Source organism: Scardinius erythrophthalmus, assembly GCF_964197995.2.
Source record: "Scardinius erythrophthalmus genome assembly, chromosome: 2".
NCBI lineage: Eukaryota > Metazoa > Chordata > Actinopteri > Cypriniformes > Leuciscidae > Scardinius > Scardinius erythrophthalmus.
Window position 1 is genome coordinate 48,088,347 of NC_138222.1, and position 26,951 is coordinate 48,115,297.

At 36.7% G+C, this 26,951-nt stretch overlaps 6 protein-coding genes across 16 annotated transcripts in view; 3 read left to right on the plus strand and 3 right to left on the minus strand.

Moving 5' to 3' along the window:
* Positions 1-532, minus strand: part of poln (polymerase (DNA directed) nu) — a gene marked incomplete at both ends in the record, with an annotated part of 40,434 nt that extends 39,902 nt beyond the window's left edge. The window contains 2 exons of the mRNA XM_081389905.1: positions 211-292; positions 418-532. Coding sequence (XP_081246031.1) covers positions 211-292; positions 418-532 — 197 coding nt within the window. The remainder of the gene's footprint in view (positions 1-210; positions 293-417) is intronic.
* A 30-nt stretch (positions 533-562) lies between these two features.
* Positions 563-6,418, minus strand: haus3 (HAUS augmin-like complex, subunit 3). Of its 6 annotated transcripts, none has more exons than XM_081392307.1 (6): positions 6,163-6,415; positions 5,793-5,875; positions 3,619-4,629; positions 2,429-2,883; positions 2,095-2,332; positions 563-1,427 (listed from the first exon to the last, which is right to left on the minus strand). In XM_081392307.1, exons 3-6 carry the CDS (start codon positions 4,582-4,584, stop codon positions 1,215-1,217), a joined length of 1,872 nt encoding a protein of 623 aa, XP_081248433.1. In that variant the 5' UTR covers positions 4,585-4,629; positions 5,793-5,875; positions 6,163-6,415; the 3' UTR covers positions 563-1,214. The 6 variants fall into 6 exon arrangements, with proteins under 6 accessions (XP_081248433.1, XP_081248434.1, XP_081248431.1 ...); XM_081392305.1 differs by having other exon boundaries at positions 768-1,427; positions 2,047-2,332; XM_081392309.1 differs by having other exon boundaries at positions 859-1,427; positions 1,971-2,332.
* Positions 6,419-6,449: 31 nt separating this feature from the next.
* On the plus strand, positions 6,450-11,150 carry ptgr1.1 (prostaglandin reductase 1, tandem duplicate 1). Of its 2 annotated transcripts, none has more exons than XM_081392665.1 (9): positions 6,450-6,550; positions 7,160-7,281; positions 7,356-7,401; positions 7,589-7,648; positions 8,331-8,498; positions 9,098-9,371; positions 9,518-9,623; positions 10,399-10,517; positions 10,607-11,150. In XM_081392665.1, exons 2-9 carry the CDS (start codon positions 7,176-7,178, stop codon positions 10,715-10,717), a joined length of 990 nt encoding a protein of 329 aa, XP_081248791.1. In that variant the 5' UTR covers positions 6,450-6,550; positions 7,160-7,175; the 3' UTR covers positions 10,718-11,150. The 2 variants fall into 2 exon arrangements, with proteins under 2 accessions (XP_081248791.1, XP_081248792.1); XM_081392666.1 differs by having other exon boundaries at positions 6,502-7,008; positions 10,607-11,008.
* Positions 11,151-12,299: 1,149 nt separating this feature from the next.
* On the plus strand, positions 12,300-20,335 carry ptgr1.2 (prostaglandin reductase 1, tandem duplicate 2; the record flags this gene model as incomplete). The annotated part of the gene is given in 8 exon segments (XM_081392615.1): positions 12,300-12,417; positions 12,420-12,525; positions 12,645-12,704; positions 17,715-17,897; positions 18,115-18,388; positions 18,863-18,968; positions 19,873-19,991; positions 20,124-20,335. Coding segments are annotated over 8 exon segments (1,077 nt in total). The 3' UTR covers positions 20,235-20,335.
* A 1,912-nt stretch (positions 20,336-22,247) lies between these two features.
* txnb (thioredoxin b) lies at positions 22,248-26,028 on the plus strand (the record flags this gene model as incomplete). Of its 2 annotated transcripts, XM_081392794.1 has the most annotated exons (5): positions 22,248-22,373; positions 23,721-23,825; positions 24,372-24,437; positions 25,305-25,370; positions 25,480-26,028. In XM_081392794.1, the coding sequence occupies exons 1-5, from the start codon at positions 22,350-22,352 to the stop codon at positions 25,540-25,542; spliced, it is 324 nt and encodes a 107-aa protein (XP_081248920.1). In that variant the 5' UTR covers positions 22,248-22,349. The 2 variants fall into 2 exon arrangements, with proteins under 2 accessions (XP_081248920.1, XP_081248919.1); XM_081392793.1 differs by lacking the exon at positions 25,480-26,028 and having other exon boundaries at positions 22,301-22,373; positions 25,305-25,454.
* The window catches only part of svep1 (sushi, von Willebrand factor type A, EGF and pentraxin domain containing 1), an 80,468-nt gene continuing 77,562 nt past the window's right edge, over positions 24,046-26,951 (minus strand). For 2 of the 4 annotated variants that reach the window (XM_081392012.1, XM_081392011.1), the window contains exon 49: positions 25,875-26,320. In XM_081392012.1, the coding sequence (XP_081248138.1) occupies positions 26,290-26,320 (31 nt within the window). In that variant the 3' untranslated portion in view covers positions 25,875-26,289. Of the gene's footprint in view, positions 24,379-25,874; positions 26,321-26,951 lie in introns of those variants that run through there. The other 2 variants (XM_081392010.1, XM_081392013.1) reach the window with 2 other exon arrangements.

A 26,951-nucleotide genomic window follows, 5' to 3' on the forward strand; every position in this document is an offset into this window, starting at 1 on the left:
CTAAAGAGACAAAGAACACATGAATCAATAGACAACAAGATCAGAGAATAAATACTATCAATGTTAATTTGTTCAAGGCAAAGACAACCAGCATTTTAAGTTCAAAACAATCAAATGAACAATCATTATATTTGCAGTAATGAAAATAATATATAAAATATTGTTGGCTCAATATATGTACAAAACTCATCTAAAACCCTTACTACTCACCTGATTTTCCCTGTGCAGATCTCTTGATTTCTGTCATCTCTGCCCTGATGCTGAGACAGTCTGAAGCCTCTACTACTCAAGGCTGTAATTTTGAATTAAGATTCCCTCAGACAGACAGTTGAGTGTGAACAAACCAATAAAATACAAACTTCTATTGGCCATAACTAGTCTCAAGTTAATAATATTGTTGGAATGTTTCTAACTCACTAGCTCTGCTTCTGTCTGCTCTGTGCACATACTGGAACTGAAGGGCTGCTATGATGCTCTGTGCAGCTGCAGAGAGAGGAGCTGCGTTCAGACTGCTGCAGAGGTAGTTCTCCATCTCATTTCCTGCTCTCCTAGTCTGTCTTAACCCTGTAGTCACATATGCAGAAAAATAGCAGTGCAATTTAAGAAGGAGTGCTGGATTGAAATCTGACAGTAAAGGGATCAAATGTGCAGAAGCAACACTGCTGTCATACTCTTCCACTACACAATATATGAGTGTAAATCCATTGTTCCAATGTCTGTCAGTCAACTCATATCTATCACAAGATAATACACATACATAGTCGACTGGTGTTTTCTTGTGGTCTTTTTAATATCAAATTCTTAACTGCGTTGAAGCAAAAAAAAAAAACCTGCATTTTTTTCAAGTTTGAAACACACACAAAATAAATATTTGCTCGAACACTGAAATTACATGTTTATTCACAGAGATAGAACTGTTTAATCACCAAACATATACAAGCACCATTATTTATACAAGGTGTGGCTCATTTGTAAAAGTACAAAAGCAAATTAATGTGAAAATGTAGGCATTGAACACAAATTTGACATACCTAAAGAACATTAACTTTTAGCAGATTAATAAAGAATAATACATGAGAACATAAGATCTATGGAGCTCGACAACATAGAAGAAACAATAGTCCATGTCCTAATCTGCATCTAACATTATTTTCTCAGTCAGCCATATTTTTGCTCTGTATATGTTGGCTGGTGAAGACAAAGGAGATCTGATTCTACATTCCTGCTCGAGCCTCTATATCTTTCACTGCTCTACTGAGCAGTCTTGGGTCCAGATGGAAATAGACATACAGTTCCCTCTCTCTCCTCAGGGAGGCACTGCGTTCAAGTCTCCCTCGTTTGGCCTTCAAGTCTCCAACTATGTCCTGAAGAAGTGTGTACAAGGTCTTCTGCTTGACCTCCAGCTCATCTAGAACAATTGTGAGCTCCTAAACAGAGAGAGTAGGTTGGAACAAGTCAGACGGAGAGGATTTAAACTTCTAATGAACCGTGATCATAACTACAAACTGATCTAATTCACTGCTAATAAGGTAATCATTAAAATGAGAAGTGAAGAGGAGAAATTAAATATTATATGTGTTGAATATAGTATTTTGAATTTTGAAAATGATTTTGAATTGTATTAAATGTCATGGCCAATCCAGGTTAAAATATAAAAATAGATAAAACAAACTAAAATTTAAGGTCCATTTAAAACTCTAAAAGTGATTCTGGACTAACTTTGTTAAAAAGCTTTAAGGGTGTCAGCAGAACAAAACTGTCCTCAGAGGACAAAACAAATATCACAGTCCAATAAAATGTGTTTCACAGACAGTGAGGTGTCGCAGTGACAGGAAAGAATACAGAAGCCAACACCAAGTCTTAAAACAGCAACAAAACAAAATGACTATGGAGAAAAATCCACCACCAAACAATGATGAGAGGTGCATGCTTTTTACAAGTCATGAATGTTGACAAATGAATCTGCTCACGTTTCTTGGGATTCACAAGGGATGATGTAGAAAATGGCGGTAAGGTTGAGAAAAAGGAAAGACAAGAAAGACATACCTGTGCATGAGGGCAGAGCTCCAGTGCAGATGTGGCTGTAGCACATACCTGCGGCCTCAGGAGAGGCTGCACAATGTCAGAGTAAGCCACTTGGTCGAGCGCATCTTGGTCACTTTCTAACCGAGCTCCAGTAAAGGCTTGCTCTCGTCTGGCCCCATCCAAAGCTTCTTGTACATTGACCTGATTCTCCTGTAGGTTGGAGGCTGCTGTTTCCAGCCTACCGTATGTTTGGAATGGATCCTCTCTTTCCGTGGAGGCCTTACCCATCTCGAGCATCTGCAGCAACCTGAAGGAAGAACACGGGAAATAGTCTTACAGTCTCAACCTGCATTACACTGTAAAAAACTGTAAATTAAACTTCTCTCCACACATGGTTGACTACCTGCTAAAGGCTGTGTCTTTGGAGCTTATGATCTGTTGTTTAGCATTAGGACCAAGGTAGGGGACTTGAGTCAAGTGAGGTTGTGTCAGAGTGTTTTCTCTCTGACTAGCAGCTTCTGCTGCCCCCTTCAGCCTCTTCACCATTTCATCAAGCTGCTCCATCACCCTCTTCCCCCTAAGGAGCTCAGCATCCTGGGCCAGACGCACAAGTTCAAAGAAGGCCTTCTGACTGAGAAGCTGGTTGCGAACTTCGCTCTGTCTGGAGCTGTAGTAATTTTGCCTGGCTACTTGAAGAGTGAGGTCACCACGCACCACGGGGATGTTAAGGAGGCGGGCACAGTCTCGTAATGCGGAGCGGACTGGGTCTAACATTAGAGACTGAATTTCAGACTGAATTGAGAGGATCTCAGAGCGTAGATCAGGCTCAAGCCTGCTCACACGTGAGTAGCACAGAGACTACGAGAGGGAGGGAAGAATGAAAATTAGAAACATTTATGGGTATACCCATTCCAAGAAGAGACAGAAAATAATGCCTCAACTGTATCATTATTTAAAAGTCACATGCACAAGTTTCTTCTCCTAGCACAGTGCGTTTATCTACAACCAAATTTGCTTGGTAACATGTTGGTTAAAAAGCTGTTTCACACATCTACAAAATGGATGTCAGCTATGATCTAATACTAAATCTCAATGTACTACCTTTCAAAAGATTGAGGTTGGTAAGATTTGTTTTACGTTTTTGAAAGAAGTTTCTTATGCTATCAAGGCTGCATTTATTTGACCAAAAATACAGTAAAAACAGTAATATTGTGAAATATTATCTAATATGCTGATTTGGTCCTAACGAAACATTTATTAATATGTTCAATGTTAAAAACATTGTTATTGTTATATTTTTGTTAAAACAGTGATTAATTTTTTTCAGGATTCTTTGATGAATAGAAAGTTCAAAAGAACAGCATTTACTTGAATTAGAAATCTTTAGTAACATTATGAATGTCTCTACTGTCACTTTTCATCAATCCTTGAATTTCTTAAAAGTAAAAAAAAAAAAAATTACTGACCCAAACTTTTGCATGGTGTATATGAAGTCTTTGCTTCTGTTCAACTTTACTAGTCTTGAAAAATAAAGGACCAAAGGAAATACACAGTTTGCCATAAAAAAAAATATCAGCAGTAAAACGTGTTTACCTCTGTGCTGCTGTTCATTTGCTGGATGAGCCACTCTTTTGCTGCTTTGTCACCACGCTCCTCTGCCCTCTCTTTCACCAGCTGGTACTGTGCCACTATATATGCCCACTGGAGTTCTGCCATCTCTTTCCTCCTGAGCTCCACTAGTCCGTCATTCTCTTCTTCCTCATTCTCACTGCAGCAGCTCAGATTTGTCAGCTGGCAGCGATTGAATGTGGAGCTCTCCATCATGTCCGAGATGCCCTGAAAGAACTGACGCTGAGTGTAGGCAGCCAACACTTTGGTGAATTGCTCCTGTTGCTGGAGGAACGGCTCTAGAGACAACTGAGAGGGGAGTACTGGGGTTCCTGATTGAGGAACGGCTCCATCTTTACTCCTAAGGAAATGAGGGCTTGTTTGGAAAAAGCCAGCCAGTTTGGTGGTCTCCTTTGACAAGTTCTCTACTGCTGAGTTGGTGCATGCGTTTTCAGCTGCCAAGGCAGAGTTGGCATCTTTTACCACATTGCCTCCTTCCTGCAGCAGTGCTTGGGATGCAGAGGAGTTCGCACCCCAGTTGGTAGCTAGCATCTGCAGCTTGTTGAGCCTGCGTTGTTTTAGCTGCTTTTCCTCACGGAGAGCTTGAAGTTCTGTCTCGAGGTCCTCAATGGTTACATTTCCCTCTCCACCCAGTGCAGAACAGCCCTGTGACCCTACACCTCCATCCACGGGCAAGCAGGTTTTAAGCAGCTCAGCCAGAGTCGCCTCATCCAAGATGGGCTTACCAGACTCCCGGAGTGCCTTGTATGCTTGCAATTCCTCTGGCGTTAGAACATTGCTGCGGTTTAGGCGGTTGCAGACGACACGTAAAAGGTGCAGGTTTTCTGGTGCGGTGTCAAATAACCAGTCAAATTCAGAACCTTTCAGCACAGACGCCCGTGGGTAACCCAACCGTGACAATGCCTCAACGAACTGAGCCCCATCCAGCATGTCTGCTTATGTGAACTCGGCTCACACGTCAGATATTCAGTTAACCTAAGGCAGATAGTCAAAGGACATTTATGGCAAGCCTGACTTATTATACGCATTCACAAAAGGAGGTCCGACCGGGTTGAGTGCTGCAAAATACTGTACGGTGTGCAAACTGGAAAACATACACACACACACACAACCTACCGTTCAAAAGTTTGGGGTCGGTACAATTTTTACAAATGTTTTTGAAAGAATTGTCTTATGTATTTTTTTTAATCGAAATATAGTAAAAACAGTAATGTTGTGGAAACATTATTACAATTAAAAAAAAAAATTATATATATATATATTTTTTTTTTAATAAATAAAAAGTGGTAAAGCTTAATTTTTAGCATCATTACTTCAGTCTCCAGTGTAGCTTGATCCTTCAGAAATCATTTTAATATGATGATTTGGTGCTCAAGAAACATTTCTTATTATTTAACATCAAGGAGTAATTTATTTATTACACACACACACACACACACACACACACACATTAATATACCTACCCATCCAAATAAGGATTCCTAAGGCTATTTAGAACTAACTGTAACGTTACAAAAATATTTTGAGTTGAAACAATTTTTACAGTCAAAACAAAAAATTACCAGTACTGCTGAAACAGAATTTGTATAGTCTCACACCGCTTGTAACAACCTGTGTAAGCTATATTCAAAGACCAAACAACTAAGTTACAATTCAATTTAAAGGAATAGTTCACTTTAAAATGAAAATTCTGTCATCATATACTCACCCTCATGTTGTTTCAAACCTGTAGGAATTTCTTTCTTCTGCTGAACACAAAGGAAGATATTTAGAAGAATATCAGTAGCCAGACAGTTTCTGGGTCCCATTGACTTCCATAGTATATTTTTTTCCTACTATGGAAGTCAATGGGACCCAGAAACTGCCTGGTTACTGATATTCTTCTAAATATCTTCCTTTGTGCTCAACAGAAGAAAGAAATTTATACAGGTTTGAAACAACATGAGGGTGAGTAAATGATGACAGAATTTTCATTTTAAAGTGAACTACTCCTTTAACAATTTCAGGTGAACAGGTTATAGGTTATAAACAAACATGTTGCTTTGCTCAGCTTTTAATCAAAGTTTCATCAGCCAAAGTGCACTTATTTTTAGTTTCTCATCTAGAGCCTTTCAGCATAGACAAGTAAACCCACATACCGTTACGCCTGCTGCAGCGGGACGTGATGAAAGTGACTGATAAACAGTAACGTCGCTGTGGTAACTTAGCCTGAAATGTTCTTCTGTGAAAAACAGATTTTGAAAAAGCAGTTTCCACAAAACGTTTTCGTTTTCTTTTTCTTCCTACAGTTTATGGTCATGAGTCATGACCAATACCTCAAAGACAGCTAAAGTCAAAGTTGCTTCAGAATATCAAACAATATTTTGAATATCAAGAGCCGTTAAACCGAGCTCTTTATCTTGCTTGCTAATTATCTGAGTACAACCGCTAATACATTTGCCACAAATCAGTTAAAACGGACTTTGACATGTATGTCACAAAGCAGTATATAATTAAAAATATCCCTACCTTTTAAAACAGCACAGTTTGCGTTTTGATGTACAGCAGTCTTTCTGGCGTGCCACACTTCCGAAATGCCCGCGCTTGCTTTCGTCACATCACGTGGGGGTGAGTGGTTTCTCGCATTATATTATTTCAAAAGCTTATTTATTTCCACTGATGTTGGAATAATATTACAATGCTGCTTAAACCTGTATTAAAAATATATACATGTTGACTCACTGAGAGGAAAAAATCAGAAGCATCTTCATTGAAGATGATTGACAAATCTAATCGGCCAATCAGATTAATACACAAGGTCACATGATTGAGATTGGGCTGTGGGAGGGCCTTAAACAAGTTCTCTGCGCAACACTAGGAAGTGTAGAAGAATAGAGAGCTTTGTGTACATTAACGGGTATGTATACTTATGGTTATTTCAAGAAGAAAGTTTTCTGAATATTGAAAATGTAACACAATTTTAAAAACACTTAAGCCAATACTAAAGAATGCTTCAGCACAGTATAGTCTATTATGCAATTGTAAATTATTTGAAAATAAAAAGAATGGTTACTTACATTTACATTTAATCAATCAAAAGCGACTTACAAATGAGGAGAACAATAGAAGGAATAAGACCAGCAAGATGGCAACAGTGTACAAGTGCTGTAACAAGTCTCAGTTAGTCTAGTACACAAAGAAGGTTTTTTGTTTTAATCAGAAAAACAAAACAAATATAATAGAAACGGTAAGTGCTAGTATTAATTGGTCAGGTGCTGACGAAAAAAATGTGTCATTAGACATTTTTTGAAAATGGCTCGAATTGAGATAGACAGATCATTCCACCAGCTGGGAACAGTCCAGGAAAATTTCAGTGTGAGTGATTTTGTGCCTGTTTGGGATGGCACCACGAGGCGTCGTTCACTTATATTACTTCTTTTATTACGGTTACTTATATCATACTTTCTTTTTACACTTTGCATGTGTTAACTTATGTATGCAATATTATTTTTGTTTGCTTTTACAGTTCCAAACAAAGAGCCATGACTCAAGCCAAAACCTGGGTTCTGAAGCAGCACTTTGAGGGCTTTCCCAAAGACACCGACTTTGAGCTGAAACTAGAGAAGCTCTCTGAGCCCAGAGATGGAGGTTTGTGCTCTTTAAATTTCACATTATATTTTTCATATTTGCTCTATTAAATATAATTTATTCTTGCACTTCAGAGGTTCTTCTGGAGGCACTGTTCCTTAGTGTGGACCCTTACATGCGGTAAGTTAGAAAGCTGTAATATACTTTAAGCAGGTGCACCAATATCTGCATTTAAGGGCCTGAATACATGCAATAATGTTATACTGATCCTGCTTGTTTGAAAACCATTCCTTGTTTGATTTCTGTGAAATGTTTGTGAAATGTATGTACCCTAAATATACAATTTTATGTTTTTAATTTCTTCTAGACCATACAGTCGTGTTCGAATGCAAGCAGGAGATGTGATGATCGGAACTCAAGTTGCCAAGTAAGAGAAATAGTTATTCAGTTCAATAACAGTTGGCTTCATCCTGTTCAATCCCTCTCATCGAGATTACAAAAGTGTAAAGTCAGTGTAAAATGGGATCTTTCCAACCGTCTGGTTATCATTCGAAAAGAAATGCATCTGCAACTCATTTACCATCACTGACCATTAGATAGTTAGATCAAGAACTGGCACGATGTTTAAAGTAATAACTGTTTAAACTGCATACTTTTAAGAGACCATTTAAAACCAGTTTGTGTTTATACAATGTTTCTTTTAAATGGGGCAATGCCTCTCCTTTTTAAAGTCACAGACTCAAAATAGACCATTCTTATTTTTATGGAATATTGAAATGTTTTTTATAAATAATTTATCTGTGCACCTCATTATTTTTTAAATAATGTGCCCTCGTAATCTTTAATGAAAGTAACTTCCCCTCTCTCTTGCAACGATATCAGGACAATCTCTCACTCACATGAGTCACAAAGACAAAATCAAGTCCCACCTTACAGTTTTTCTTGTTCTGCAAGTTATTTCACAATACGTTTATCGCAACTTCCATTTCATGCTCACTATAAACTTATTGGAGTTGGTGATTTATAAACCACTTTCAAAAAAATATTTACTTAATGTGATAGATAAATTTTCCAATCAAAGTCTCTTCTTTCTTCTATTTTGACCATAGGGTGATTCAAAGTAATAATCCTTCATTTCCCGTGGGCTGCCATGTGGTTGGTCGATGTGGTTGGAGAACACATACTGTGTCAGATGGGAGTGATCTCAGCAAAATCTTAGTTGACTGGCCTCAAGATGTCCCCCTCTCCCATGCCATTGGAGCCATTGGCATGCCAGGGTAAGAACCACTGCTTCTTTCAAACCCACAATTGCTTCTTTTACAAATGGTCTTGGAAAGGTAGGTCAAAGGCTTAATCCACATTGATAAAATCATTATCTGATGTTTCATTTGAGCACATCAAAGAGTAGACATTACCGAGTTCTGGGAAAAGTAGATGTGTTTTTTGTAACTCACTTCTGGCTTTATGCGACAAACATTTGTTTCCCACATGTTCTCTGTCATTCGTTTTGGATCGCTTTTAAACATATGTTCTCAGAAGTTTTTTTGGCCGATAGCAAATGATTTGTGTTCTTTTCTGGCTGCTCACAAAAAGAAGGCGTATGAGAATAGGGAAGTCTACACCGCAGCTATAAAGATAACGACATAGAGGAACGATGTTTTAGAAATCACTTTCAGACCTTTTTTTTTCAGTTTATGAACGAAAGAAACATCAGCCAATCAGAACCTAACCAACATCAAAATGCTCAAGCATTTAAAGAGGCAGACCACCCTTGTAAAAAGCATACTGTTTGGGCTGGTGTGGGTGCTAATATAGTTGTCATTCCTGGTCTGAATGGCACCAATAATAAATAAATAACATTAACTGTGTGCCACAGGCTGACTGCACTCTACGGTTTGGAGGAGGTCTGTGCCATTAAACCAGGAGAAACCTTACTGGTGAATGCAGCCGCAGGGGCGGTGGGCTCTGTAGTCGGTCAAATTGCCAAACTTAAAGGTTGCAAGGTTGTGGGATCTGCAGGAAGTGATAATAAGGTGGCATACCTGAAGGAACTGGGCTTTGACCAGGCCTTTAACTACAAGACTGTCCCATCACTGGAAGAAGCACTGAAGAAAGCTTCACCTGAAGGATACGACTGCTATTTTGAGAATGTAAGAACTGACTGATTCTAAAAGGGTTAATATATTTTCTAATACTAACTGTCAAATAACTCTACCTTTTTGTGGGCCTTTTCAATTATTTTCTTTTTAGACATCTTCGTAATCATGATTATTCAGTGATTTGGTTTGGTTTCCAGGTGGGCGGCCCTTTTTCGAGTGTTGCTATTCCGCAGATGAAGGCTTTTGGGCGTATTGCTGTTTGTGGAGGAATATCGATGTACAATGACACCACCCCACAAACAGGTTTGATTCTCTTTATGTGTGTGATTCTCATGGTGCTGTTAACCTGGGCTGTGTACGAAATCAACCCTTATACCTTTAAATAGGGCACTATTTGGAGAACAGCCATTTGTAGTGGTGTCCGAAACCATAGTGGACGTTATCGAGTGCACTAATTCAATCCCACAATGCACTGCAATAACGAGTGTACAACTGATGTACACTTAACGGCCAGAGAATACCCATAATGCACTGTGAAGGCCATTCTGAATGAATTCCCGCGTCTCGTCAGAAGATGCCGCTCACAGGTGAATCATCCATCCATCCATTTTCCAAACCTCTGGTCCAATGTGGGTACAGCTTAATTTCATACAGGTACAAATCAAATTTTTAATTGATTATTAAATTATATCAATAAGGTTTATACATGCTAGTTTCTTCAAGATAAATCTGTGCAATACTACTGGAGTTGCCAGTTTGATAAGTTTCAAATGATTATTAAACCTCTTGCGCAATCAGTGTCCGAATTAGCACACTCGTTTTTATTCACTCCTTCAAGTATATAACTATATTAGTGGAGTGATGTAGGGAATAGTGAATGAGGTTATAGGGGACGATTTCAAACACAGCTCAGAAGAGGGTGCTTTGAATGACCTTTACACTATACCTAGTCAGTACCTATTAGCAATGCATAAAACGTTTAGTCACCATTACTGAAGCATACAATTAGACATGAAGAATTGGGTAAACATAGACTCCTGTTCATTTACAGCTGTGATAATGTGTATGTCCTTTTTAGGTCCTTATCCACACATGCACATGATTTTTAAGCAGCTGAAAATGGAAGGATTCTTGGTGAGCAGGTGGGAAAATAAAAATGAGGAGTCTCTAAAGCGAATGTTGACCTGGATGCAAGAGGTACATCCGCATGCTTGGTTCATACTAACTTTATCTCAATATTCATATTTGGATAATGATGCAGCTTCTCTTGATTTGGCGGTTTACAGGGAAAGCTGAAGTGTAAGGAACATGTCACTGTTGGGTTTGAAAACATGCCTGCTGCATTCATGGGGATGCTGCAGGGGGAAAACATTGGGAAAGCCGTCATTAAAGTCTGATGTCAAGTGCTTCAGTGGTTTGCTCATATAACAACAATCATGTTATTTTAGGCATAGATTCTGCATTGCCGATGAAAACTAGCCTGTGGCTAACTCGGGTACGCTTACATTTGTTCTGAATATTGATTAGTGTACATTGTCCCTTTTCAAATAAATAATGTTGTGTCCTTTATTTTGTTTTACAAATAAAGTTGATTTTTGTAAATTAGTGTCACATTTTCATCCAGGACAGATATGCACAAAGCAGAAATAAAAGATTTTTATGCCACAAAAAAAAAGTGCAGAGTCATCATGATCTACCAGTATTCAAGATGAACTGATGGACAGTGAGTGAGTGAGTGAGTTGTTTTTTTTAAATGACACTCATGCAATTCGATAAACTAGGTTACACGTTTTTTTTTTGCAATAAAGGCAATATGTCCAACTAACCATTATCTTTAGAATCTGATCAGGCTTCCCTTTGAACTGTTTATAAGGGGCGAGGTTTCCAACAACAGAGACAACTACTAACTTTTTAGTTTTCTAAAGGAAGTTTTTAAAAAAGACAAGTTTTATAAGAACGTTATTTTGATATAAAAGCAGAGGATCTACATGAGCTTAAAAATTCTAATTTAAAATAAGTGCGTATTTTTACTACGTCCACTGGGAGTTGACGTACAATGATGCAACACAAATGTGTACGTCTCCTTTAAAACTTTAGTGAACACTGACATCTTGTGGCTATTGATGAAAGAATCGTTGTTCTTAGTAAATGTTCATAAAGAAGAGTCAAAGGAAAGATTCATGTACAGTATTTCATCATGGCAAAATTGTAGTAGCTTTTGTGTTGCATGTGTTTGATTAAGAATTCATTTAAATATATTTTAGAATGACAGACCTAATGGTATATATGGAATAACAACACTGATTTGATTCAGACGTCGACGCCTTTGTTATAGTAGATATGTACAGTATCATGGTTATCAGGTAATTTCAAAGTCATGCAGACTGTGCATTAAAAAGTTGTATTTGATATTTCTGATAACAAATCAGAAAATGAAACAACTTTTCATCCGCAAACCAACATTGAAGTTTACCACACACTCAGTAATATTCATAATGTTTGAATGTCTGTTGAATGAAATTTACTACAATCCTCCTGGAAGTTGGAACATTTAAAACCAAGAATTAATCTGCATAAGGCCCCTCAGCACTATAGGCTACACATTTTATGACATGCTCAGTTGAGGTCATCTTGCCTTTATCTAACACACCTGATTACGTCGAAAATCTGCAGTGCTGGGGTACCTGAGGTGATACCTTTTCTCCTGAAATATTGTTTACAATTTTAAGGACACATTTTGTTTTTTTAAATATTGAAAGCTTATGGTAAACGATATTGGGTGTAGCCTACTTAGGTGAGACGCACCCCACCCATTAATATCAGTATAAAGGTTACAAGAATTTGCAATGTCATGTCAATGTATTAATTTCGTATATAAGAGTGTTCATTGTCATCACTGCAATACAAGAAGGTGCTGTTCTCCCTTAGAGCAACTTCCAGTTTGAAGACTGTGCCCTGTGCAGCTTTTGACATACAATCATGGTTAAAGCAAAGACATGGATCCTCAAAAAACACTTTGAGGGCTCTCCTAAGGAAAGTAACTTTGAACTGAGAGAAGAAGTTCTGCCAGAGCTTCAAGATGAAGGTATAGATAATTCATATATTTGTCTTTTTGCCTGTTCGATGCCTCACTGATTTATCATAATCCTTTTGCTTCAGATGTGCTTGTGGAGGCGATTTATTTAAGTGTTGATCCGTATATGAGGTAAAGGTGCACTAAAGTCTTTCTTATTAGAACATATAACACCTCTTTATTTAATTAGCTACTTACTGTATGTGATGTGTCTAGCTCATGTTTCTAAATGTCTCCTGCTGTTTCTGTAGATTTCTGAGTAAAATGTGGCAAAAAGAAGGGGAAGTACAGTTTGGAACTCAGCTGGCAAAGTAAGTGTTGGAAACTCAGAATCGAAGACCAAGAGACTTGGTTCTTTCTTCAGCAGGATTCTTTATTGAGAACACGAGCTGTCGGTAGCTGCAGTCACCAAAGTCTAACTGAGTTCTATACAGTATAGTTTTTATACATTTAGGCTACGTTTACACGGAAACGATCTGAAGAGAAAACGCAAAAGTGTTCACTTTTTATTCTGCGTTTAGACGAGCGCTATGGGGGGGGGGGAATCTGCGTGCATATGGTGACGCAAAAGTGTGTGAAATTCAATGTAGTATGCACTCAAGGCGGCTAGGTGGCAATGTGAAGCACTGATCGGTGCCTTCACTGTTTAGCAGACTTTTGCGTTTTACCGTTTAGACGGAAACGCGACAGTGGAGCGTTTTTAAGATTTTCACTCTGGAGGGTGGTTTCACTTTTTTGCGTTTTTAAGCCCCAAAAACGCCGTCGCCGTCTAAACGAAAAGCACATCTGATAAAATATTTTTACGTTTTCACCCGCGAACGTTCTCGTGTAAACAGGGCCTTAATTACAAGGAGGAGGGACTTTTGGAGGTGGAGATAAATCAAAACAAAGCATAGGGACCCTGGTGAAAAAAAAGTATACTTTATTATATTTGAAATATATTCCCTTTTTCAATAGTACATTGCAAATATATTTAAAAAAAATATACTATCTTTAAATATCTTAAAAGTATATTAGCATCATGCTTTTTATCTATTTTTATAATACAACTTTTAACACACTTTAAAATAATAGTACTTTAGTATATTTTCTAAAAATATATTTAAAAGCAAGCATACTTTTAACATATTTCTAACAAGTGCACTATAAGTACATTGGTAATAAATATATGCTTAATTACACTTTTAAGAAATATGCTAAAAACAAGCATACTTTTAACATATTTCTAACAAGTGCACTATAAGTACATTGGTAATAAATATATGCTTAATTACACTTTTAAGAAATATGCTAAAAACAAGCATACTTTTAATATATTTCTAACAAGTTCACTATAAGTACATTGGTAATAAATATATGCTTAATTAAATTTTTAAGAAATATGCTAAAATCAAGCATACTTTCAATATATTTCTAACAAGTGCACTATAAGTACATTGGTAATAAATATATGCTTAATTACATTTTTAAGAAATATGCTAAAATCAAGCATACTTTCAATATATTTCTAACAAGTGCACTATAAGTACATTGGTAATAAATATATGCTTAATTACACTTTTAAGAAATATGCTAAAAACAAGCACACTTTTAACATATTTCTAAAAAGTACACTACAAGTTCTTTTAAGTTTTTGTGTATTTAAAGAAAACATACTTTTGTTGATCTACTTAAAATAGATTTGAGTATGCAGTGTACAAATGGCTACTTTTGTAATTGTGATTTAAGGATTTTTAATTTAAGTTTATACAATGTTAAAGATAGGCACAATGTACAATAAACACAAATCCATTACAAATTTTACATCAACAATCACACCATTGGAACACACAAGAAAATGTGTTTTCTACTGTACAGAAAGTGGCAGCTACTGGATTGTGATGTCACAAGTGGCCGTTTAATATGCAGCCAAGTAAACACTGGCTATATTGCATGGCCAAAAATGGAAGTTCACTCACTAGGGTATCCTGTTCAGAAACACTTTTTTTTATACTGGGTGAAATGGTCCTTCCATCCTGAGAGTAGTCAACATTATGTGTTCAGAAAAAGGAATGAAAAAAAATCAGACCTCTGTAGCAGGTGCAGGACAGTAAAAACTCTGACCAATCACTGCCACTCGGTCCGAGTGTAAAGAACCAATCAGATGCCTTCATGTCTCGTGCCCGAGCCCCACTGCGTGCGCTGCCCTGCGTGCACTCATCACATGTCACCGTTCTCGGAAACATTCAGCTCACTACACCGAGTAAGCAGGAGTTTGCGGCACAATGGAAGAGAAAATGCAGCAAAATCTACCAATGCCAGCTTTGCTGGTAACTGCTCGACCTGATAAAAAGCCTAAAAAAAAGAAAATCGGAGGCAGAAAAGGCTGCAACGAAACAGGCACTGGATAAAGCCAGAGAACAAACTTGCGTCAACATTGCAGCATTTGAATGGTGGAGACAACTGAGGGAGCAAAAGTGATGAAAAGCGATGCCGAGGTTGCGTTCTTTCTGCTGAACAGGTAATTATTTGTTTTGCTTCGGGGGGATTTGTTATTTCCATGATATATGTTACGTTAGGCCACGTAGCTAGTGCTAACTAGCAATGCTAACATTAGCTTCTCTGTCGGTGTAAGCCAGTTGCGTTACAGGTCTGCTTATCTGACTTTTAGGACATGCCATTTTGAACATATTGCACAGCCATAGTCGCAAGTGTCTGCATTATAATTGTGATAAAATGACGTTAATATTGCTTATAAACGGGACAACTGTGGTGATGTGGCATATGTGTTTTGTTAGCTACGAGAAGAAATGTTTGTTACTGTGTGAAATGGAAACAAAGTTTTGTTGTCATTCTTTGTGTGTCTTTGAGATGCAGTAATTATTGTCAGATGTGTAATTGTGATATTCTTCCTAAAGGTAAATCACTGCCAAAGGAGTAGATCACCACAGCAGACGACGCCTCATGCAAAGCCTGACCTGTCAGCCATCCCTGGACACTCCTTTTCTTAGATATATTTATTTATTATTTATTATATGTAAATACAGATTGTTTATGACAATCAAAAGCAGCGAAAGTACAGATACTTTTGTAAAAAAGTATTTCTCTTAGGTCTCTCTTGTTCGTTTTTTAAAAAAATAAAACAAAGTGTTATACCACATTCATTGTCATTATTCATTTAGCATGTAAGGAGGTAAGAAAAGTAATAGCTTGTTTATGCTGAAATGGTAAAGGAAAGGCATTTATCGTTTCAAAATATTTATTCCAACATGACAAAAATACTCTGCTTTTCTGTGACCTGCAGCTGACTCCAACTGTGGATGCGCGTTCATGTTTGTGGGGGCGTAGCTTTGGACGGAGTACTGACGGGAGGGGGTGGAGCTTAGAAGAGGTGCCGCTTTCAAATCTTGCTAGCTCTCCAACATTACCTACTATAGCTTTAAAGTATATTGTACAAAGTATAGCTAAGTAATATTTGTTTATTAATGTGCATTTGTTATTGAAGACAAAGTGTGCTATTTGTAGTATTTGGATTAAGCCAAAGGTATTACGGAGAATAATCATTTTTACTCAAAAATAATAGACTTGTATATTGCTCGTAATGATTTTGTAATGTACTTGTAACACAGATAAAGTACACTTTATTATCACTTATCAAGTATGTAAATAGTCCCTACACAGGCATATACTTAAAGTATACTAAGTATACTTGAAGCTGTTCCAATTTAGCACACAAAAGTACACTAAATAGACTTAAAGTTATGCTTTACTACAATTTAAATACAACTAAAATATACTTAGTACAAAATTAGTTGTTTCAAAATAGCACACTTAAAGTTAACTAATCCTTAACACACTTGAAGTATACTTATAATTAGTGTGGCTGCAAGTATACTTAGTATATATTTTTAATAAATTTACGGTATATTTCTTGTATGTTTCGAAGACACTTGTAATTAATTTGTAATGTACTTGTAACACAAATAAAGTACACTTTAATACACTAATCAAGTATGTAACTAGTCCCTACACAGGCATATACTTAAAATATACTAAATATACTTAAAGTTGTTCCAATTTAGCACACAAAAGTACACTAAATAGACTTAAAGTTATGCTTTACTACAATTTAAATACAACTAAAATATACTTAGTACAAAATTAGTTGTTTCAAAATAGCACACTTAAAGTTAACTAATCCTTAACACACTTGAAGTATACTTATAATTAGTGTGGCTGCAAGTATACTTAGTATATATTTTTAATAAATTTACGGTATATTTCTTGTATGTTTCGAAGACACTTGTAATTAATTTGTAATGTACTTGTAACACAAATAAAGTACACTTTAATACACTAATCAAGTATGTAACTAGTCCCTACACAGGCATATACTTAAAATATACTAAATATACTTAAAGTTGTTCCAATTTAGTACACAAAAGTACACTAAATACATTTAAAGTTATGCTTTACTACAACTTAATTACTACTAAAATATACTTAGTACAAAATTAGTTGTTTCAAAATAGCACACTTTAAGTTAACTAATCATTAACACACTTGAAGTATACTAATAATTAGTCTGGCTTCAAGTATACTTAACATATTTTTTTTTCACCAGGGGATGATTTGATTCAATCAAGAATCAGCATAACACTATCATTCAAATGATCCAATCAGCCTGACAGTATCACCCATACCTTCACATGATCATGACACTGTTCGGGATACAAAAGTTAATGTCCGACACCTGGGTTGCTTGGCTTAATCTTCTTTGAAATATCATCATCTATGCCTCACATGCTAAAATCAGTAACCTAAATGAAACATTTAATAAATTTGTAATACAACTTAAGGAAAACAACAAATCTTACCATTTGTATTGTAATCTATTGTTACATTTTATTTACACTTTTTGTTAGTGATACACCATAGATTCAGTCCAGTTATACAGAATGTTTTCAGAAAATAAAGCATGTTCATTGTGAAAAGGGAAAGAAAATTGATTACGAAAAGTAATCGTAAAATGTTCAATAATATAATATTGTTCAGAATCTAGATCTGTTCCTCAAGCTGTTCAGAGCGCTCATCAATATGGTTTCAGTTGCATCAACCGCTAAAGACACTTCCGCTTAGACGAGTGGAAAAACATCTTGAGCAACAAAGAAACCCACAGTTTACATATAAGACTAGACTTCAATTTGCATATTAGGGTTATACTGCATTAGTAAGTTCAAGTATGCTAGTAAGCATTCAAGTGAGGAAACAGGTCTGTTCACGAACAAAAACAACAATTCATATCATTGAATAAATATCTTAACTCATTGTTTGGTTTTCAGGGTACTGAAGAGCAAGGACCCAGCATTTCCTGAGGGATGTTACGTGGTTGCTGATTGTGGGTGGAGGACACACACTGTAACAAAAGCGAATGGTCCAGCCGGGCCCATCTTGACCCGGATGGTATCCGAATGGCCCAGTGACATTCCAATGTCCCTAGCCCTCGGTTCCTTAGGGATGCCTGGGTAATTTAATCGTGACTTAAATGAAGACAGTAACACATATAGACTGAAAGAAAATAAGGTTTCATAATCATGCTCTCTTTTTTAATTCTTTGATTCTCAATAGCAATAAGCACACATACACAAAACCAACACTTCCTTCACAATCATTAGGCAATTCTTTTGTTCTTTGAATGAAAATATCAGTTATTTGTCTAAATCCCATCCCTTTTTCCTCTAGTTTAACTGCTCTGTATGGCCTGGAAGAGGTGTGTAAGTTACAGCCAGGTGAGACGGTTGTGGTGAGTGCAGCAGCAGGCGCTGTGGGTGCAATGGTGGGTCAAATCTGCAAGATCAAAGGCTGCACGGTTGTGGGATCAGCAGGAGGTGATGACAAGGTGGCATACCTGAAGGAACTGGGCTTTGACCAGGCCTTCAACTACAAGACTGTCTCATCACTGGAAGAAGCACTGAAGAAAGCTTCACCTGAAGGATACGACTGCTATTTTGAGAATGTAATTAACATTATATGTGTATTTTTGCCACTGAACAAAATTAAAAACGCAACACTTTTGTTTTTGCCCCCATTTTTCATGAGCTGAACTCAAAGATCTATGTACACAAAAGGCCTATTTCTCTCAAATACTGTTCACAAATCTGTCTAAATCTCTGTTAGTGAGCACTTGTCCTAATCAGCATCTTGATATGCCACACCTGTGAGGTGGATGGATTATCTCGGCAAAGGAGAAGTGCTCACTAACAGATTTAGACAGATTTGTGAACAGTATTTGAGAGAAATAGGCCTTTTGTGTACATAGATCTTTGAGTTCAGCTCATGAAAAATGGGGGCAAAAACAAAAGTGTTGCGTTTATAATTTTGTTCAGTGTATTAACAAGTATTCTTAAGATGTTATAAGCTCTCAGATAAATAACATAACTGGTCACATTTTAAATGAAGGAGATCTGTTTGTGTGTGTAATGTTCTCCAGGTGGGAGGGCCCTTCTTTACTGCAGCACTGAAAAACATGAAGCCAGGTGGTCGTATCGCTGTCTGCGGCGCAATATCCACGTACAATGACACAGAACCTCAGATGTGTAAGTCTCATTTTTACGGAGAAACTAAAGGGACATGGTGATGGAGTTAACGCATGAACAGAAAATTCAAGTTGTTAAACACATTTTCGGCACGCATTTCATATTAAGTTTTAAAAAGTTCAATATAGCCTAAGAAATGTGTTTAATGCTTTATGTTACAGTTACACACACACACACACATATACAGTATATATACGTATACATGAATAATATATTTTACATAAAAGATGTTTACATGTAGTCCACAAGGCAAAAAAATAGCTCAATTTATAAAAATGACCCCGTTCAAAAGTTTGATTCCACAACTTTTGTTTCTTTTCTTTTTTTGTGATGGTTGTTCTTGAGTCCCTTGTTTGTCCTGAGCAGTTAAACTGCCCAATGTTCCACAGAAAAATCCTTCAGATCCTGCAAATTTTTCAGTTTTTCTAGCATCTTTTGCATGTTTGAAGTCCATCTTTTCACACGGAGTACAATTGAGGGACTCAAACACAACTATTAAAAAAGTTCAAACATTCACTGAGAATCCAGAAGGAAACACAATGCATTTAGAGCCAGGGGGGTTACAACTTTTTGAATTTGGAGATCAAGGTAAATTGTACTTAATTTGTCTTCCGGGAGACAAATAAGTATCTTCTGTTGCTTCCGAAGGGTGGTACTTTAAACAAAATAAAACATTTTTTGACATTTTTATCTCGTTCAAAAATGTTCACCCCCCCCCCCCCCCCCCGGCTCTTAAGTCATAGTGCTCAATGTCACATTTTAATATTAGAATAAAAAACAAACTAGAGAAAATGTATTAAATAGTTATACACATTACAACCACTAGAGGACAGTAGAGAATATGAAAAATGCAAGCTATGCAGGATGCCTTGCAATATTAGAATATTGAATTTCTTTCTCATAGGTCCTTATCCTCACCATGAAATAATTACACGGCAACTGAAAATAGAAGGTTTTATGGTCAGAAGTTGGAGACACAAAGATGAAGAATCTGTGAAGAGAATGCTTAAATGGAAGAAAGAGGTAAATCGGTTATAGCTCATGACCTGAAGTTCATTGAATATTGCCATTAATACGCAGCACATAACAGTTAGTACCAGCCTGTTAATGAGAAAGTGAATTGGAATGTAGACGCATTCAACTGTTTCATTGCAGGGCAAGCTGAAGACGAAGGAAGTGGTCACTGTTGGCTTTGAAAACATGCCGACTGCCTTCATAAAGATGCTGAAGGGCGATGGACTTGGGAAGGCTATTGTTAAAGTCTGAGGCATGCTTAGACATGCATCGGTTGTCTTTTTCAAATGAACAAAATTGCCTATTAATATACACATGAAATACAGTGACACATTTGTAGGCCTCTATCTTGAAAATATGTGGACACATATCTAACACCTATAGTGTCTAAAAGGTACTGTGGAATTACACATTTAAGAATCTGTTTAAGATCTGCTGATCATACATCCTTACATAACATCACATGAACTATTCAAAGAATGGGACGGGAGGGTCTAAGAGCCATTAAAGACAAAGGGTGCGAGTCTCAGTAATCTGACTATCAAGAACTTCTTGCTAATCTTTGCTTAACCAAATCATTCATCTGATGTCATCATCTTTACCTTAACTGCTAAATACAATGTACTTTCCCTTTCATGTGATGTTATGTACACTTCATGTTACAAGAAGCTCTTGATAGTCAGATTACTGAGACTCGCACCCTTTGTCTTTAATGGCTCTTAGACCCCCCGTCCCATTCTTTGAATAGTTATGATGATTGGATTAGGACTGATAACACTCTCTAGAGTCTTGGGCGGGTTCCTGTACCTGGATACTTTATTTGCATGCTTTGTTTAAGGTCGTTAGCCAGATTATTGTCTCCATTTCTAAGTACTGCCTCCTAAAATCTATACACTGCCTTAGTTAGACTTGATGACTGCAGCTACCAACAGCTCGTGTTCTCAATAAAGGATCCTGCTAAAGATACAACGAGTCTCTTGGTCTTCACTTCTGAGTTTCCTACAAATTAAACTTGTCCACTAAGTGCTTTTTGTAGTAGAAATTATGTTACAAGAAGTTCTATTAACTGCCTATAACTGCAATATGTTTACATGTGAAGCCTCAGATTTCATCTTTATATTTGCGTATTCTTACAAATACTCTGTCTGACTGTCTGATTAATAATGTCCATTATTTCTGGGTTTAATGTTGCAAGCCAGATTCAAAACATGTCAACTGCTACAGGCCACAGCTCCAACATACAGATATTTTGGTTACGGTTAGTTATAACTAAACTGTGTAACCAAAAAGTTTGACAATACATTTACATGTCCCATTTGTTGAGGCTCATCCCGAAACTGCATGTTGACTTTAGAAACATTTAATGATTTTAGGTGTATCAGTACACAAAACCACAGTAAAACATGTTTGCTCATTATTAGATACATCCAAAAGTGTCTTGCATTGGACTGATGGTTCACAATAATAGGCTGACATCAAATGCTACCTTTTTCCACAGAAAAGTACTTTGAGTAAAATATAATAAAAGGCTGATTGCCTGTTACACCCACTAGAGGACGTTGAACATCAACAGGACATGAATTCAAGGAATATTTATTAAGGACTGAAGTAAATTAAATAGTGTTACTCACATATGTGTGCTTTCAAGATAAAGCACATGTTGTCTTAAGGTTCATCTTATTAACAGGCTATAGAGAAGCAGAAGATTTGAGGGTACGCCTACACATATAGTCACAGTGATTCTGTCAAATGAAACATAGGAAGTGTGACAAAAAATTCCAAAGAACAATACTACTCCCATGACTAATCTCATGATCTGTTTTTATTACCTAACCTATTTGCTCATGAAGTAAGATTAAACAGCGTTCTGTCCGACTGTCTTTATGATGATTTCCTCAGTGATAAAACCTGTTGTGAAAGGTATTGGATGTTCAGTTTTTGTACAGTTTAGCAGTCCACCACTACTCTCGGTGACATCATGGCGCGTACAGTAGCCTAATCCCGGAATCTGTCAAGTCATTCTGACTTGCTCATAACAAAAACCGGGATCAATGATTCTCCTTCAAAATAAATAAATAGTTTTACTCGTTATAGAGGTGATGTAAATATTTATGTCACAAACTGCGCAAAACCTACACATATATATCGCATTTACTGAACTATTTCAACTGATTATACATTTGTAGGGCGTGTAGCGGTAGGCGGGGATGTAGTAGGAGCGCAGAATTCCATGATTGGATCGGTGTCCTCTTTGAAGGTGGAGCTACTTGACAGTGTTTTTATACGGCGCTGCTGCCACTCTGGTTGTCAACGAAGCAGGACTTTCTTTCAGAGCGTACAGTAGTCCGTTAGAAGACAGACATCAAAATGATTGTCATCATTGAGGATAAGGTAGGAACATAATACCAGTGTTTTAGCTGTTTCCTTAACTTTGAATGTAATTATTTTGACTGTATGTTCTTTATGTTTTACTTTTTGATTTCTATGGGGGAAAAATATATATATTCGAATAAGTTATTAATAACTTTTATTTTTATTTTTAAGTATTTATCTAAAAAACAGACGAGCGCATTTTTTTTAGTTTTTTTTTTTACGAAACTGTGCTTGCGGAACCGATGGGTGGCAACAGAACGGTTCGTTTCAAAGAGCGGAATTAGTCACGTAATTACGTCATGGTGTAACGTTAGTCTCTTTTATTTCGGTTTGTCGGAAAGATCGTATTTACGAGTTGAACGCACAATAATGCCACCACAAGTCGCAAATACCAGTGGGAAACTCGAGATTTTGGGGGCTTTCAGTAAGAAAATACCACAATACTTATAAGGTAGCCTATTTAACAGTGACATAATCAGACATTTTTATTTACAACAAAATAAGCTAATTGCCTGCAAAAAATACGATAGCATTGTAATATAACAATTCGGAAAAGTTTACAGTTTCTTTCTAAATTAATAAAAAACATAAAAAAGCCAACACACCTAAGCCTACATTTTGTTCTTCATTTTCTAGAAGTTAATCATTGCTGTACTTTTCTGTAGTTGAGAATGTGCACCGCCATCTTGCTCCGACGAAAGTGAATTGAACGCGGTCTGACGTCGTAAACAGTGAAAGTGCATTGGTTTAAGGTTGAACCAGCTCGGTTTCGCAACTGTCACGTTTGTTTAATTTCTGTTATCAGTTCTTAACTCGTTGAGAATAAGACAGCTATGTTCTCGGTTCATCGAGTAGTGAGTCAGCCAGTGAGTTGACTCACTCCAGAACTGGGATGAGAACTCGAATCAATTCGGTCAGATTCGTGAACGAATCATCCAGAACTTTTTGTTATCCGGTTAATTGAAAATCCAACTAAAAAGAACGATGCAATTCAAACATGATTTACTTTAAATTGCTCTATGATGCATCTTACAAAGCCGTTAAGAATTTTGAATTAATGTAATGCAATACACATGCTGCATGTGTACATAAATGGTTCGATTAAATATTAATTGACCATAAAGTGATAATTGCTTGTTTTGCTTAAGTGTAATTTCATTGAAAAGGATATGAGCTGATGCAATGTAAAATGCTTCCTGTTTCCTCATAGCCCATAATTATGGTTCTTTTGTAAAAATCTCAATAACCCTGCTTAAGCCACAGCATTTTGACTCAACTTCCATTCTAATTAACTTCAGCAGGAAGGAATGTGTCATGTTTGTTTAGAAATTAAATGAACTTTTCCTCCCTCTCTCTTTTTTGCAGCCTGCTTTTGACAACGCTCTGAAAAATGCCGGGAACAAGTTGGTGGTGGTGGACTTCACAGCCACATGGTGTGGGCCCTGCCAGAACATCGCTCCATTCTTTAAAGTGAGCATTCATACACCGCATCCGAGATTCAGAGTGACATCTGGAGCTGTCATGATTCTAATGTTTATTCTACAGAGGCTTCCGGAAACATCAGGAGTGGCTCTGTTGTTGTGCTGTGTTGTCGGGGCAACCGCTGGGGAAGCTTCCTTAAGAATTAATGTGTGAATCATTCACAGAATGCAAATGAGAGGTAGTCCTGATAAAGGAAGAAGAGAGGGATAAAAGACAAAAAGAGCCTTAAAAGAGCCGATTTATTCTTTAAAGACAATACATAGTTCATTTTGATATTCTGGTGGACTTGAGAACCAACCACAAGAAAAAACTAACCTCAGCCGCATGGTTAAACTACACAACAACATTAACCGGCTGTTCACTTTTACTTTCATTCAATCCACATTAATTTGTACCTGGTTTAGGAAATAAAAGAAAGCATATGCAAATGTCACAGATGAAACAGGAGCAACAACATTTTATAGCTCAAAGGAAGTGCTTTGATTGAGAGCTTTGTGGTTTGCTTTTTACTACCGCCTTTTTTTTTCTCCACAGGCGCTGTCTGAAAAAGAAGAAAACAAAAATGTGGTGTTTCTAAAGGTGGATGTGGATGATGCACAGGTTAGTCACCTGCTGTCTTTTTTCTCTGATGAATACACTCAAAAGCCTACAGACTGTTGAGGCAAATGAGCAAAACACCCTTTTACATAGATTCACCATCTGGGTTTTACTGTGTTACTTTCATTTGAATACTTGACTCACTATCCTCCTCGAGTTGACACGCATGTCTGGTGTAGTATTAGTGTATTTGGATACTCACATACAGCCAGACCTTATAAAAGGGCCCAAACACATTAGAAGATCCCAGCACACACGTCAGCTGGTTGCTGTTCTCCAGATCAACTTGCTGATAGTGTGTTATTTGATTCACATGATAGTGCTGAGAAAGGATATTGGCTGTCATTCAGTTTTATCAGAGGTAGATTGAGACACTGCCAGAATGGAACAATTCTTATGTTTGCCCATGTTGTTATGGTTACAAACACTAGCTATTATTACAATGCTGTGTTGCAAAGCAGATTACAGGATGTGTGTGTATAAAGCTGAATCCTTTATACATGTTTGCGATTTGTTAAAATGTCATGCTTTCTGACTGACATTTAAATCGCAAGGTACGGGTGGCAAATGCAAGCAGAGTGTTTGAAGATCCTGATAACAATCCACACATCCCACAATCCAGTGGACCTCTTTGTGACTGAATTTACCATTGGCGGAAAATATCAAATAAGATGATTTGAATATGAAACAAAGCATTTTCCTAAGCATTGCAAGGATTTTAAATTTCAACAGTCATGGACGTAATTTCATCCCTAAAGATCTGCCCAGACTAGCAAAGCAAAATTAAAAGACACTATTAAAGATGGCTATCATCAATAAATAAATAAACCTATTCAGACCTGACCTCCGCTCCTTTTTTCTCTGTTCTAGGATGTGGCCGCTTACTGTGACATTAAATGTATGCCAACATTCCATTTCTACAAGAATGGACAGAAGGTAAAACATCATTTCTGGAGGTTTTCTTCCAGGTCTCTTTTGGGGATCTGTTTTTATAAGATTTTGGCAGTTTGTTCCCCCTAACTGGGATTCAACAATTGTTTTGCAGGTTGATGACTTTTCTGGATCAAACCAATCTAAGCTGGAAGAGAAGATCAATATACATAAATGAAGAAAAATGACCACGCATAAACAAAAACTCAAACCAACCGTTACTAACTAAATACACACAATAGGTGTATTTGAAGCTAAATACACAATAGGTTTTCTGATCTTGATTTCAGAAGTTTAAATCAAGTACAACAACATTCTCATCCTCTAATTCTACGACAGTTAAATTTATATCGTGTTTTATTTTTTTGATATACCAAAACTGTGGTAATACTTTCCACAAAGACTTTTTTGTTAAATATTTTGGCCTTCTACAATGGTTGCCTCTAATTTATTTTATGTTGGCTTTGTATGAAATTAAAACTATAAAAAGAAATTAAAAGTTCTTGTGTTGTGCTGGGATTGTCAAATTTTCCAAGTCAAACGTTTATTTAGTGATTTGAGACAGGCAAGTAAAACAAACTGAAAGTTTAATTGAGATTTCTTCATCATTAACTGTGGTAATGAGAATTACAGTTGGTTTTCATATAGTTGTGTTTTCTGTTTTAATAAAAACATGAAAAGAATAGTTTATATACATGTACATTGGACAATCACATCAACATTTTTACACATCATACAAGTTCATGTATATAGCAGCAGCATATATTTAATACTGTTTCATTTTCTACATGAAAAAATACAGCTTTAATTTACAAAACCACTTAGGACTCTTGGAGGGAAAGAGATAATGAGTTGTGTACAAGTTTCTGACATTAAGCCATCTTGTTCCAACACATTCAGACTCTAACTCTTGTAGCGTGGCACATTAAAAATGAAAGTATCCAGATTTTCTTTTTCTGAAAGACAATAATTAATAATCAAAGATCAGCTGAAGAACGTTAAACCCTGTTTTGACCTAAATATTATAACCATAATCTCCAAATCAATAATTAAAACATTTATGATACCTTCCTTAAGCGTGGGTATATAATATTTGTTTGAGGCATTCTGCTTTTAAATATCAAACAGATGGACCTTGAAAATGTCTTAAAAGCTCAGTTTTTTACTTAGATTAACCAAATGTCACATACATCTAATTGGGAAGCACTCTAACCAGCTATGACGACTGCAGCATCTAATTAGCTGAGGGATGCGGGTATTGTCGATTGGCTGGAAACACTTACAGTAAAACCGTCAGATCAACAGTCCTCTAGTCAGAGGCTGTATTTGCTCAATAAAATCTTGACATTGGCACTGAATCAGTGAAATAAAGATCGGAAAGGAGCAATTACTTAAAAGAATAAATCAAAAAAGAAATGGTTCCTTTGCCAACTCAGTGAATGGATTGAAACCAACTGCAGTGCCTTGGGAAATGTACGTTTATTGTAAGAGATAGGCTATCATGAAACTAGGTGTGTCAGAGGCATAAATTCACATACAGACACACATAGACAAAGATGGTTCTTATCTGTATTTCCCTACTCGTTT